Here is a 13,995-nt window from a genome sequence, read left to right as displayed (position 1 = left end):
CTGGGGGTGCTGATCCCCTGCTGCACTGCCCTTCTCCACGTCACACTTGGATGGACTGGGGGTCACGGAGGGGTCCCACCACCCAGCAGAGCTCCTCATTAGCATGAGCAAGTCTTTCATTAAGGGAGTAAAAGTCCAGCCAAAACAAACTCTGGCAGCAGGGGTTTGCTCTGCCCATGCACGGCGCTGCCCCAGTGCAAGGCACTGCCCCCAGCTCAGAGCTGACACTGGCATGGGACCTCCTGATGGGCACGGAGCCCACAGTGCTCTCCTAGCAACAGTAAAATTAAAACTAATGAGATATTGGATAGCTCATCTGGTGAGGAAAAATGTCAAAACCAGCTGAGCCGTTATAAGATACAGAGGAAGATGCTCAGGGAAAAGGAGGCACCAGGAAGCAATGGCCGGAGGTACCAGAGCCATACCCACCATCCCACCCTGGATTCGCTGGGATCAGAAGTGACTTCACATGGCACTGCTCCCCTGGGACACTGTTGGGGGCTGCTGGTGTGAGAGCAGCCCCTTCCAGCTCCCCGTGGACCTGCTCCTTGGCAGCGAGAGCAGAGAGGGACAGAGCACAGCTGTCCCCTTCTCACTGCACAGCCCCAGCACACGGGGCCAGGCTGGGACAGCATGGGGATCAAGGATGTCCCTGGCTGGCAGCAGGGCCCTGCCCTCCAGGATTTACCCACCCTTCATGGTGCAGAACAATTGCATGGCCACCGAGCCTGCTCGGGGGAGCAGCAGGAGCTCCCTCGGCTTCTCCCGGGCCCTCGGTGCTGCAGGGCTGCATCTCACACCTGAGCTCTTGGCTGGGATCAGTAAGAGTTCCCTGTGCTTTAGAACCTTCAAAATGCAACACATTCACAGCTTTGGCCCAGCTGCCTTGGCAGCAGCTTTTCAAAGGACACACTCTGTGCAAAACAACTTGTCACATCCCAGCAAAGCCTCCAGAGCTGCCCAGAGGAACCCGCTCCAGTCCCAGCTCCGGCTGCCGGCGTGGCTCTGGGCTACCCACAGACACAGGGGCAAATTCAAATTCTGTCTTTTAAGAAATTCATACTGTCTTGTACCATTGATATCAAAGCAACTGGATGCAAATTTGATACTCAGTGCGTATTTTCTTATAGAAAACAACTCCAAAGGGATGACTAAATTACTTCTCATTCCAGCTTGGATTTCTGACTTTCTCAAATATCACACGGATGCATTTGCCTGCCTTTGTTTTCACCCTTCCAAGGTCAGGAAACTTCCTTAGCCTAAGTGTATGGGCAAACAGCCAAGAATGCAGCATTTTCAGTGTTTTACAGCAAAATATCCATAACAAACAGAAGGACTGCCCAGTGTCTGAGCAGAACTAAAAGTAAAACACTGAAACGATTAATCACAATCAGTTTGCAACTCAGAACATTTGATCCAAGCCCCGGTGAGGCTGCAGACCAGTGGATAACCCAGGCTCTGCCCCAGCTCAGCCAGGCGCTGCTTCCCCACAGCACTGCAGCCAGGGATGCGCCAGGTGCTCCCTCTGCACCCACCTGCCCCGACACTGGCACCAGGTGGAAACCTGAGCTTTGTTTCTTCGGCTCAGATGCAGCAGGAAAGGTTGAAGCTGTGCAGAGTGACAGGTCAGCAGTGATGGCCTCGCTGGGTCCCTGTGTTAGAGCCTAAATAAACGGGTGACCTGCTCAGGAACGATGAAGAGCTCGCAGCAGCCGGGCTGGGAACCTGCCCAGCTCCCGCTGCTCAGGGCTGTCCAGGCACAGCTCTCCAGCTCCCCTGCCAGGCATCCGCAGAGCCCCTGAGTGACGCTAACGGGGCAGGTGACAAATGCAGCACCTGCAGGGCTTGCTCTCTGCCATCCATCACCGTTCTTGCCGGGTTTGAGTCTCCTCTCACCAGGAAAGGTGCTGGGGAACACCTCACACCACTTCATGCAGCTACCAAAGGAAAACCACACACCAACAAGCGCTTCAGAGGTGATTTGTTTTCTTAACACGTTTGGATGGGAAAAATATGTTTGAAATTACTTTGGTGCTGGCAAGAACAACAGTGGGAAATGTATGAGAATTCAAGAAGTTCCAGTCAGAAAAGGGACAGGCGAAAAATCAAGTTCTTTAAAAAAAAAAAAAAAAAACCAAAAAAAAACCACCAAAACCAAAACAAACAAAAAGCCCTCAAAGCAACACCAAAAACCTAAAGCAAAGTGAAATCAAAACACCTCCCAAGAAAACGAAAACAAAACCAAACCAACAAAAACACGCCAGCACTCTAAGTGCACTGCTAAACACACATTCTTTCTCATGCAAATCTTCCTTTTGCACCACTTCATTGATTCTGAATAGGGGTAAAGACAAATGACACTAAGATTAAATTTAAAGCAGAGATACTAGATAGCGAAAAGTAAACAAACCTTTTTTTTTTTTTTTTTTTTTTTTTGGCGGTGGGGGGAACCAACAACAAATAGATGAGATGGAAAGGAGCCGTTAAAGACAATTTCTTTGCCCACGTCAAACAGTTACACTCTTGTAGCTATACAAAAGATAACTTGGGACAGCAGAAGGAAACACCAGCTCCTCCCTGTCACTGCCTGTATTAACTCTCAGGTTTTTTATTGCTTTTATTGCAGACTCACAGCCGGGGACGAGGGAAGAGGGCTCCATGAGAAGGGCTGCAGCTGCTTCACGGGTGAGCCGGACCCGGGGCGGGGCTGGTCCTGCCCCGGGCACAGCTGGGCACAGCTGGGCACAGCTGGGACAGCCGCAGCTCAGTGCCCAGAGGGGGTGGGCGCTGTCCCCACCCCTCTCCTGGACAAAGGGAAGCAGCGCGACCCCAGGGATGCTCCAAGGCGGCGATCCAGCGCGGCGGGGCTCGTCCTGACCCGGACACACGCGGGACGCCCTTGAGACATGGAGTTAGAAATTAATCACCCTGCTAATCACCCTGCACTGCTTGGGCTGGACCCCGGGAGGGACACAGACGCCCCCACCCCTCCCACCCTCCCTCCGACGCTGCCAGCCCATCCTCGGGGCTTTGCTGTGCTCCAGAGCATCCAGCTGTGCACAGCTGGCAAATGAAGTGCTATCACACACCCAGTGGGATAAAGATAATGAAGATTTAATGTAAAACCGTGTAAAATGTGCTGCGGATTCCCTTCCCCTCCCCTTTCTTCCTTCAAACATCAGTGCATGCTTAGGAACTAGAAAGGTTTGCCTGAAGCAGATCAGGGCTGGGTTTTGCTGTTCCACAATGCAAAGATGAAATCCAACAGAAAAAAACCAACTAAAACAAAAGTAAACAAAAAAAACAAAACAAACCAATCCAAACAAAAACAACAACAACAACAACAAAAACCTAAACCATTTCTTACTGCATCCTTACTTCCTCTAAATAAAAAAAAAAAAAAAAAAAAAAAAAACCAACACAGAAACCTCTGCTCAGCTCTGTTCCACTCCTTTCTTAAATTACTTTGTGGTTTTTGGTTTTGTTTAAGAATTGTGGGCTTTGGGTTTTCCAAAGCCCCCCTCCATCCCAGGCAGCTGAGGAGAGGAAGGGCAGGAGAAGGCACAGTCCTGGGGCTGGGGGCACCCTGCCAGCACAAGGTCCTGACAGAGCTGGACTGCACCTCCCACAGGTGGAGATGCCACAAGCCTGAGATTCTTCCTAAGGCAGTGGCCCAGGGGAGGGAAGGAGCGAGTTTGTTAGCAGAGGAAACCTGGGCAGCTCCCTGTGAGCCTGCTGAGTGACAGCAAACCATCACACTGGCACCCACTCAGCACCACCACTGAGCTGCTGTGAATGGCAAATTTCAGGAATCACAGGGATTAAATTACAGGGATTACAAATCAAATCAATTATCAAATTACAGGGATGTTATCCTAAGTCACTGACCTTTGCTCCATGCTAAAAATACACTTTATGTGAAGCAGAAGGAAAGTGCCTGAAGAGCTGCAAATGCCTTGGAGCAGATTCCCACAAGACCCTGCCAAGGACAGTGGACTGGCTCTGCAGTTGTTATTGACATCAGAACCAAGTGGAAAGGAGGCTGGGCAGAGCAGTCCCTGCCCAGTGGAGCGGGCACACCCCAGCCTGGCAGCCGCAGAGGGGCAGTCAGCACAGTGAGCAGAGGTGGCTTTCTGTCACAGTCTGTGTGGAGCCACCGTGCCAGCACAGCCCAGTGCAATTCAGCCAGTCCCCCAAAAAAACATCTTCATTGAGAGGGACAAACCCAGAGCCCGGGAGCCATCAGCCTGGAGCCCCTTTTATAACACAGTTAAACCTCAGTTGCAGTCGTGTGAGAGCCTGTGACATTCTGCTGTTGGACTTGTCTCCACAACATGATTCCATGAACACAACCTTTGCCATCAGCCGCAGTCGATGAAGAACCAGGAGGTCCCCTCTGAACCCCAGCACCCTCCTCCCTGCACTGTTCAGGACAGCCTCTGCCTTAGGGAGAGGGGAACAAGTCCCAGGGCTGCTAGGGATTTGGATCCAGGGCAGGTACTTCCACCACCACAAACCAGGCGCACCACGTGCCTCTGGCGGTGTCAGTGCACGATTAATAACCTTCCTCTGTGTCCAGATGAGAAACAGAATCCAGCTCTCCTATACTGCAGGAATTTTTCTAAGCTCAGTCTATTGCAACTTGTCAAGATGCTCTTTGCAATTTGTGCCCTGCTGCATCACTCCAGAGCACAACTAGCAGCCTCTCAGCCAAGCTCAAGCAGTTATTTGTTCAGTTAATGTGAGGGCGTAATGGGGACAGAAAGGACACTTGTGCACCACATTTACCTGCTACATCAGCAAAAATACACAGACAGATCTCAGCCCTGTTTGAGAAGCAGTACTGAGACTGCACAGAGCTCCAGACAGAAGTTTATCCAGCACAGGTAACCATGCAGCACGTTTTCAAATAGCAGTGTTCCCGCTGTGCGCCTGCAGCACCATTTTTCACCAGAGACACCTCCTGTTGTAGTGTCAGATACAGTCACTGTGTAAAGAGTTCAAAACCCCCCAGCACACTGCTGGCCAAGCCCTGTGGAGCATCCCACGGGGACTGTCACCACCCCAAGAGCCACACTGCACCCCAGCTCCCACCCTGCCCTGCTCCTGAGACCTTCTTTGGTGATCCCCAACCCTCAGGTCAGCCCGAGCCCAGGTTTGGATGGGTTACAGTAAGTTTGGAAAAGCTTCAACTGACTCTTTTTTTCTTTCACAAATGGCTTTTATTGTAACTACAAAATAAATGTTCTGTGTTGTTATTATCACTACAAAATAAGGGTTTGCCTTCTACCTTCTCACCTCCTGTAAGGGGTTTCAACTCTACAAAAACACTAGGCAAATATACCTGACTTTAAATTTTCTCTGGTTTCAGTGAACTGCACAACAAACAACACACTTGCAAGGAAGGTGTTCCCTTGGAGGCTGATCACACACACATCCCCATCTCCTGTGTGGGCCTCCTGCACATGGCAGAGCCACCCTCCACCACCAGCTGCCATCCCTCTCTGGCACAGCAGAACTGCTGCGGGGCCCTCAGCCCCTACCCCAGAGGAGAGGCCATCCTAGTCAGGCTCTAGCATGGCAACTTTCTCTTCTTACAGCCGCCCTTTCATCCCAGCAAAGCAGGCAAATCACTGCCTGTCACCCGTGTGGGTTCGCCCAGCTCCTCCCCGAAAACCAGGTGCAGCCCTGCTCCCTTCCTGCTTCCCCTCTGCCTGGCCAGCCCCAGCTGGGGCAGTTCCACGCCCTGGCTGCTGGGCTGTTCCATGGTGGGGCAGCTGGTTCCCAGCACCCCCATCTCTCCTGCTGCATGGCCCTGCTCCTTGGCTCCATCACCCCAGACGTGGCACCGGCAGCGTGGAACACTTGGACAGAAAAAGGCTGTTTGCAATGTGGCAGGGATGTGGCATTCACATTCTCTGGACAGAGAGACACAATTCTGTCTCTCAGGAGGAGCACAGAGAGAAGAAGAGAAAACAATCTTTATCTCTGCCCCTTTTTTTTGCCCATGTGGAATGTGGTGTGGAGATTGTTTACCTGCAGTGGTTGCTGGGTTGGATTCTGGTGAAGGGTGTTTGGGGTCAGTGGGATCCAGCTGTGGCTCGGGCTCTCAGCAGAGTCACGAGTTTGAGTTATTTAGGTAAGTAAGAAGTGAGTATGTAGAACAGATAGTATCTCTTTAAATAGTATATTAATGTAATATATTATAGTTTTAATAAAGCTATCCTGCAGCCTTCTGATCTGGAGCCAGACATCAGCATTTCTTCCCATCGGGGTTGCCATTTTTACTATAGCAGGTAACTCCAGTGCCACTTGAGCTTGCCCTGGCAGGGCCAGCTCCCAAAGGCAATGTCATCCCCTCCTCTGCAGGGGTTTGGGTGAATCCCCATTCCCTTGCTCCATGCTGATTCCCAGAAACCTGAACTGCCTGGGTGGGACCCCAGGGGTCCCTGCCCTGGTCCCTGCTCAGAGCAGGGCCAGCCCTGGGCTCAGGCCAAGTTACTCAGGGCTTTACCCCCTTGGCTCCCACAAACCTTCATGGACAGAGGGCCACACACTGTCCTCTCTGCTCCCCTGCCTAGGGGGAGGCTTCTCCCAACATCCAGCCTGAGCCACTTGGCCAGCAGCTGGAGAGGCAGCAGGACCAGAGCCCCACTTCTCCCCTGCCTCTTCAGTATCCCTGGCTCAAAATGCTGAGGCACAAAAAACCTGTTCATCTCCCTAATGCTCAGGGAAGGCTCCAGCCCAACAGTGAATTACCCACATTGTCCCTCTGAGACAGTGACAGGACATCAGCCCAGATACAGGTTAGATTTCATCTATTCCAAATTTCAGTAGGGTTGTGGGACTTTAAGAGTCAGAACATTTTTTAGGGATGAACACTCCTAAATAATGAAGATGACTATGAGGCCACTTTGAATGAGTGAGTGTTTATGAGCAGTGTAATTACTGCCCCTCAGCAGCATGAGCTCAGATGTGGTGGTGCATACTGCAACCTGAAATCATTCTGCAGGACTATGCTGTTTCCAGCATAACTGGGAAAAGGGATTGCTGTGTCATTAGCCAGACACAGCGTGGTGGCATCCTCCTTATCTCACCCATCTTTTCCTGCCTGGTAGCCAGGGAAAGTCTCTTAGGAGACTGACAACGTCATCCTATGGCGTGTGCCAACGCCAGACCAGCCCTGCTCCAGTCCTGTGTACAACAGAGAATTTATGGGAAAAGATTACAGGAAACCGTGATCCCTTAAAGGGTGATCCACAATCAAATACTTTTTCCCACTGGCCTCAAAATTCCTCCCGTGTCTGTGCCAGGGAACACCTGGGGGTCCTCCCTTGCCTCTGCCTGTGCCTGTCCTGAGCAGCCCCAGGGACTCGGGCAGGGCAGACCCCAGACCCCGAGCCTGGGCTCACACAGTGACACTGCTCCCAGGAGGGCTCTTCCAGGGGATCTCCAGCTTCCTTGTGCCATTAGGAAGGTCGATGCCACTTCTCCCAGAGTGTGCTGTCACCCACTGAGCAGGATGTGCCCAGCTGAGCATCTTTCCCACCCCCTGAGTGCCCCTGCAATGAGCTTGCCCTTGGCTGCCACCTCTGTCAGATTTCTATGAAAATGCCTCTGGAAGTCCTGGATTGCAGCAAACACAGCTCCCACATGACCACATCCCCTGCCCAGCTGGCAACACACCAGAGGAGCAGCTCCGAGCTGCCCCAAGGCCCAGACATCCTGAACAACTGGGATGTGTTGCCTGGAAGTGCTTCCATGTCTTTGTAACATTTCCATGAGATTAAAAGCAAACAAAAACTCCCATCAACCAAACAAAAACCCAAAAGAAAAAGACCAAGGAAGTTGTCAGCAGTGTCTGCTAATTTTGAGTGTTGTTTGTATCAGATAAGAAAAAGGAGATTTACACCTCCACTGCAAATCCAGCCTCAGGAGTTCCTGCTTCCCAGAGTGATGCTCCTCAATCTGCTCTGGGGTGTCATTTGTCTCTAAACAGAAAGTTTTTCTTCAATTAATTTTCCCCTGCTTAAAAAAGAAAACAGAAGCAACAAAACCAAAACTAGACCATGATAAATCTGAGTATTTCTGTGAAAACAAAATTTAACCTGAAAACTCCCATTAGCTGTCTCTGGTGCCCTGCAGGACTGCAAGAGCCAAGCACATGCTGCAATGAGAGTGCTGGTGGACTGGAATGCCCAGGCTTTTCCCACTGAGGAAGCCCTGGAACAGCACAAGACAAAACTCATCACACCACCATCATCTGGTCAGCCCTGTGAGCAGGGTGCCAGGCCGTCTGGGCTCCCCGGAGCTGCTGGGATGGGCTGTTGTGCATCCACCAGCCTCCCCTGGGCCCTGGCCACCATCCTCAGTCCTATCGACACATTCCTGGCCTTGGGTCACCTGTGGGGAGAAGCAATTCCCATAATAATCCACTCTGTCCCTGCGATGAGCGCCAGAGGGGAGTCAGTGAAGCATCACAGTGCCCGCCTGGCCAGGAGCCCACCCGTGGCCACTGCTGGCCTGGGACACTGCTGCAGACCCACGGGGAGACAAGGAAGTGCTGTTTCTGAGCCAGAGTTCCCTTCAGCTTAAGCAGCTGAGATGACTTGCATGGTTCTTCAGTGAGTTTCCAAGTTCTGGATCTCACAATAGGTCACTTTTACTTGTTGATGTTCCTCTAAACCCTTTGTGGATGAAATGCCATCCTGGGCAGAGCAGCCCCTACTTCTTGCCCAACAAGAGGATCACTCACAGCACCATATAAGCAAGCACACTCTACTGCACAGATTCCAAGGGGTTTTTCCCCAAATCTGACTCACAACTGCAGTGCAGCTTGCCCCATGACAGCTGTATTTCCAGTTAACATCAAACAGACACGTGGAACTTGTCCTGACAATTAATTAAAAGGATACAGAAAGGAATCAGCAAGGGCAAAGTAGCTCTGCTTTGAGAATGGAAGCCTGAGCATGGAGCTGCTGAATGAGTGGAATAACATGGTAGCAATTTGGGATGAAATTCTAAGCATGGATGTGGTCTGTGCAGCTGGACCTTGGAGCACGCTGGGGTCACAAGGGTTTGGGCAGCTGCACAGCTGAGCACGGGATGCCAGAAGGAAGCAGCAGCCTCTGCTCTTCCTGCACCTCACACACCTGGGCCAGGTGTGCTCTGCCCAGCTGCTTTGCAGACCTCAGCATCACCTGCTTGCTCCAAGAAAGGTCACTTGTCCTGAACTTCACTGGGGGAGTCACTGCAGTCTGCAGAGAGAGAGGGGATGGGTCTGTGGACTCAACACCCACTGAACATTTTATTGAAGAGTAGCTTGTCTGGGGCTCAGCCTCTGCCAGTATTTATACCCCATTTGCACTGCACAGCAAGGAAAGGGAAGAGCAATACCTGCTGTTACTATAATCCACAAGAAATCCAGGCTGTGTGCATCACTGCTCAGGCTTCGTGAGGAAAAGAGCGATGATCCAACCCTGATCAAAGCCTTGCCTTTTCCCCTTGAAGTGCCCACTCAGCACAGCATTCCGTGCACTGGATGAATCCTGGAGCATCTGCCCCAGGGTCTGCGGGGCCACAGCAGCACTGGATTTTTCACACACATACAAGCCTTGGGTGCCAAGCTTGGGGTCTCCTTGCCAATGTCAGGGGGTGAATCCTGTCTCTGCGGCATCGGAAGAGGAAGCGTAGGAGGGGACCTAATGGGTGAGGCTCCCGGCTCAGCTCAGCCTCTCCTCCATGGACTGTTGTGTCCTGGGGAGATGTTGATGTCTCTGCTGCTACAGACAAGCCACGGGCAAGTCACTGAGCCAGCTGGCCCAGCTGAGGTGCATCATCAGCACAGCAGGACCGGGGCCAGCAGCAGGACCAGCCTCCACTGGAGACGGAGCAGTGGGACCAGGAGAGCCCCATCTGGGCAGTCCTGGTGACAAGACACACTTACCAGAGCTGTGATCTGCTCTCCTGAAGTCATGTTAAGGCTGGCTGATTCACTGTGGTTCTCAGAAAGCTCTAATTATATCTGTGAGCCAGATGGAATGCTGACAAGGGAGAAAAGAAAAAAAAATCCAAAAACCCCCTTTGGTCTTGTTAGAGAGCAAGGCAAGGCTGCATAAACCAAGGGACTGGGGCACCACGAGAGCCCCAGGCCAGTCCCCAGCTGTCCCCCACCCCAGGCTGTCCTGTTAGGGCTGACACTGCCCCAAAGCTCCTGGCACTCTGTGCTCCACGCTTTGCCTGCCCCATGGCACTCCTGGCACATGGTGCTGGAGCAGCCTGCAGTGCTGTCACCCCCACAGCCCAGGCTGCCCTCCTGGCACAGGGAAGGGGGGCTCTGTGGGAAAGCCCCAGGACTGTCCCCCGAGGGCAGACAGGGCTCCCTCTGCCCAAAGCTCGTGTCACTGCCCAGCACCAAGGGGCAAAGCCAGGCAGCTCCCTGGTGGCACCTCCCTGGTCACCCCGGGCCAGTGGCACCAAGGGCCATGAGCTGGGGCTGCAGCCAGGCACAGCTCACCGCTCCTACTCAGAGGCACAGGAATTGCCCACCATCACTCCTGCAGTGCTGAGCACCTGGACCCTGGGCAGCACGGGCTCCCTGTGGGCACAGACCCCAGCAGCACAGGGTCCTTGTGTGGGCACAGACCCCAGCAGCACAGGGTCCTTGTGTGGTCACAGACCTGGGCAGCACGGGCTCCCTATGGGCACAGACCCTGCCAGCATGGGGTCCCTGTGGGCACAGACCTGGGCAGCACAGGGTCCCTGTGGGTACAGACCCCAAGCACCATGGGGTCTCTCTGGATCAACCAACCTGCCAGGCACAAACGCCTGGATCAACCAACATGCCCATGCCATTGTAGTAAAACATTTATTTGTTCAGGTGATTGAAGCTACCATGTTTACAGCTCGTGACCTCACCACTGTGACATGGAACATGACTGGGACTGCAGCTGTTGCCACCAGATTTTTCATCATCATTTTTAGTTATAAAAAACTTGGACACCAGAAAAAAACAGGTATTTTAGACTTTAAGTGGCAGATGGGAGATGGGAATCCTGTGAGGGGGGAAGACAGTTTATCGAGGCAGCCGACCTTGACGGCCACGTGGCCTCGGCTGCAGCTTCAAGTAAAGGTTTCGGTGGGGTGAGCGCGGTGCCAAACGTCAGTCCTCGGAGAGTTGGAACCGTATTGTTTTCTGACGAGTAACAACATCGGTGGCAACGTTTTCGGGGAGTGCAGAAGGGCTGGTGTCCTGCAGAGAGGCCCCGGCTTCTGCGCAAAGAGACAGAACAGAGAAGGTGAGGGGACGAGGAGCAGCATCAGCCCTGCCCGTGGCAAAAGCCACGCTGATGTGGCACTACAGCAAGAGCCCCAGGAGCTGCCACGGGGCCAGCTGGGCACAGCACCCACCAAGAGCCCCAGGAGCTGCCCCGGGGCCAGCTGGGCACAGCACCCATTGACGGTCCCAGAACTGCTGCACAGCCAGCTGGGCACTGCACCAAGGGTCCCAGGAGCTGCCACAGAGCCAGCCCAGTCAGGAAGCAGCAGCAGACCCTGCCCTCGGCCCTGGCACCCATGGAATTGTGCCATGTGCACTGCAGGGGCTGGGGCAGCAGAGCATGTCAGCTATCAGGGGACTGGGCTAACAGGAGATGGAGCTAACAGGAGACTGGGCTAACAGGGGACTGGGCTAACAGGGGACTGGGCTAACAGGGGACTGGGCTAACAGGGGACTGAGCTAACAGGAGATGGGGCTAACAGGAGACTGGGCTAACAGGAGACTGAGCTAACAGGGGACTGAGCTAACAGGGGACTGAACTAACAGGGGACTGGGCTAACAGGGGACTGAGCTAACAGGAGATGGGGCTAACAGGAGACTGGGCTAACAGGGGACTGAACTAACAGGGGACTGGGCTAACAGGGGACTGAGCTAACAGGGGACTGGGCTAACAGGGGACTGAGCTAACAGGGGACTGGGCTAACAGGGGACTGGGCTAACAGGGGACTTGGCTAACAGGGGACTGGGCTAACAGGAGATGGGGCTAACAGGGGACTGGGCCAACAGTACCCAATGTCCCCAGCCACAACTCTGCCACAAGTCTTGTCACCATCAGGGAGCACAGGCATAGCACTGCTGCTGCTGCTGCTGCTGCTGCTGCTTCAGGGAAAATCCAACAAGACAACCCCCAAAACCCCCAGCAGAACCAGCACAGGTCATTGTTCCAGAACCAGACTTCTCCATTTTCTAGATTTGCTTCTCCCCTCACAGGCAGACACAAATAGGCCTTTGCATAGGCCAAGCCTTTGTGCACGGCAGGGACTCCAACTCCACACACTGCCAGGGGCTCACAGCGAGCTGGGGACACCAGAGCAGAGCAGCAGGTGGGCACAGACACCACACTCACCTTCCTGAGGTCTGCGTGCACGAGGAAAGGTCACTGCAATGAGGGTGTGCCACGTGTCACTGTCCTGCCCCTCCAACCCCAGGGCATGGGGACAGCCCATGGGGCAGTTGTTCCACCACCTCGTCTGGTCCCACTGCACCGGCCTCCCCTGGCGCCCAGCACAGCCCCACTTACCTGGGGGAGTGCAGATGTGCCACTGCCATGTGCAAATACCAACCAGGCACCACCTTAAACTCATCTTTGGGTTGCTGTGGGTTACAGCCCCAGACTACAGGCTGGCCATGGGGAGCCCAGGCTTAGGCCAGGTGGGGGTCCCTGTGTGCCCACCAAGGGGGCTCCATCCCTGAATGGTTTTCCTCATTCCTACTCCCAGTGGGAATTTCCCCTGCAGAGATGACACAGCTTGCACACAGCACTGAGAGCAGCAACCTGGCAGTGCAGGAGGAAAACCAGCTCACACCAAGCCAGGCACACCAGCCCGGGCTCACCTCTCAGATTCCTGACCCAGACACTTCTAAAGTGCAGCTCTTGAAGTGACCTGAGGTGACACAGCACCACAAAATCTGGAGCTGATTCTGTTCATTTTAATACAAACACAGTCCCTGATGTGGGGTCTACAGCCAGACACGTGCCACATTTGCTCTTTCCCTTTCAAGTTTCCTTCCCTCCAATCCAAGCTTCCCTTTCTTTCCAGCAGCAGCCCTCACACTGGCTCTGTGAATGAAATACTGGATTGAGGTGCACAGCCAGCAAACCCAGTGCATTCCCCTTCTGCTGGGCTGGCGTCACTGCTGCGGGCTGTGGGTGCTGAGCCGGGCACCGCTGCTGCTCCACACCTGGCACAGGCCTGTCCTGGGCTCTGTGCCTCTGTGACAGCCAGAGCCCAGCCCTCTCCAGAGCCCAGCTACTCTCCAGAGCCCAGCCCTCTCCAGAGCCCAGCCACTCACAGGGACAGGGCACAGCTGTCCCTACCCACAGAGCTGGTTTTCCTGGCACTCCGTGCCCACTGCCGTGCACCCACCCACACCTGGCAGTGAAGGGTGGACAAGCTGCTGCTGAGCAGGTGGGCTGTCCCCAGCCAGACCCCTCTGCTGTGCCTGATGTCCCCAGGGACAATTCCACAGTGCAGCACCACAGAACAGTGGCCAAGGACTTGGTGCTTGGCCTGTGGGGAGTCCCAGCTGTGCTGAGGGGCCATGGTGGGTGACACTATGGGGGGTGACACTACGGTGGGTGACGACCATGGTGGGTGACACTATGGTGGGTGACAATCCAGCACGGCGTGATCGGGCAGCACAGGCTCTGCTCTGCCCCAGGCCCAGCACCCAACAGACAGCCAGGCACACAGGGACACGTTTGCAAAGGAGAAACGGGACAACCACGTTATTGGTAAGCAGGACCCTATGGCCTGGCCACAGTTTGCTGCTTTTGAACCAGAACTCTGACCAACATTAACACGACTGCCAAGAGAAGGCACCGTGCAACGGGGTGGCTGCTGTAGTGCAGCTTTTGGGCAGCGATGGTGCACCCTGAGCGGGCAGCAGCACCATGGAGCAGGGAGGTGACTGTTCCTGAGGGATCACAGTGCTGA

At 54.0% G+C, this 13,995-nt stretch overlaps 1 protein-coding gene across 1 annotated transcript in view; it reads right to left on the bottom strand.

The window, feature by feature from the left end:
* Window positions 1–10,848: 10,848 nt before the first annotated feature.
* Window positions 10,849–13,995, bottom strand: part of LRFN5 (leucine rich repeat and fibronectin type III domain containing 5) — a 45,410-nt gene continuing 42,263 nt past the window's right edge. The window contains exon 4 of the mRNA XM_053980484.1: window positions 10,849–11,271. Within this exon, the coding sequence (XP_053836459.1) occupies window positions 11,162–11,271 (110 nt within the window). The 3' untranslated portion in view covers window positions 10,849–11,161. The remainder of the gene's footprint in view (window positions 11,272–13,995) is intronic.

This window comes from Vidua macroura, chromosome 6 (assembly GCF_024509145.1).
Source record: "Vidua macroura isolate BioBank_ID:100142 chromosome 6, ASM2450914v1, whole genome shotgun sequence".
In the NCBI taxonomy this organism is placed as follows: Eukaryota; Metazoa; Chordata; class Aves; order Passeriformes; family Viduidae; genus Vidua; species Vidua macroura.
This window is presented reverse-complemented; position numbering and strand designations above follow the sequence as displayed.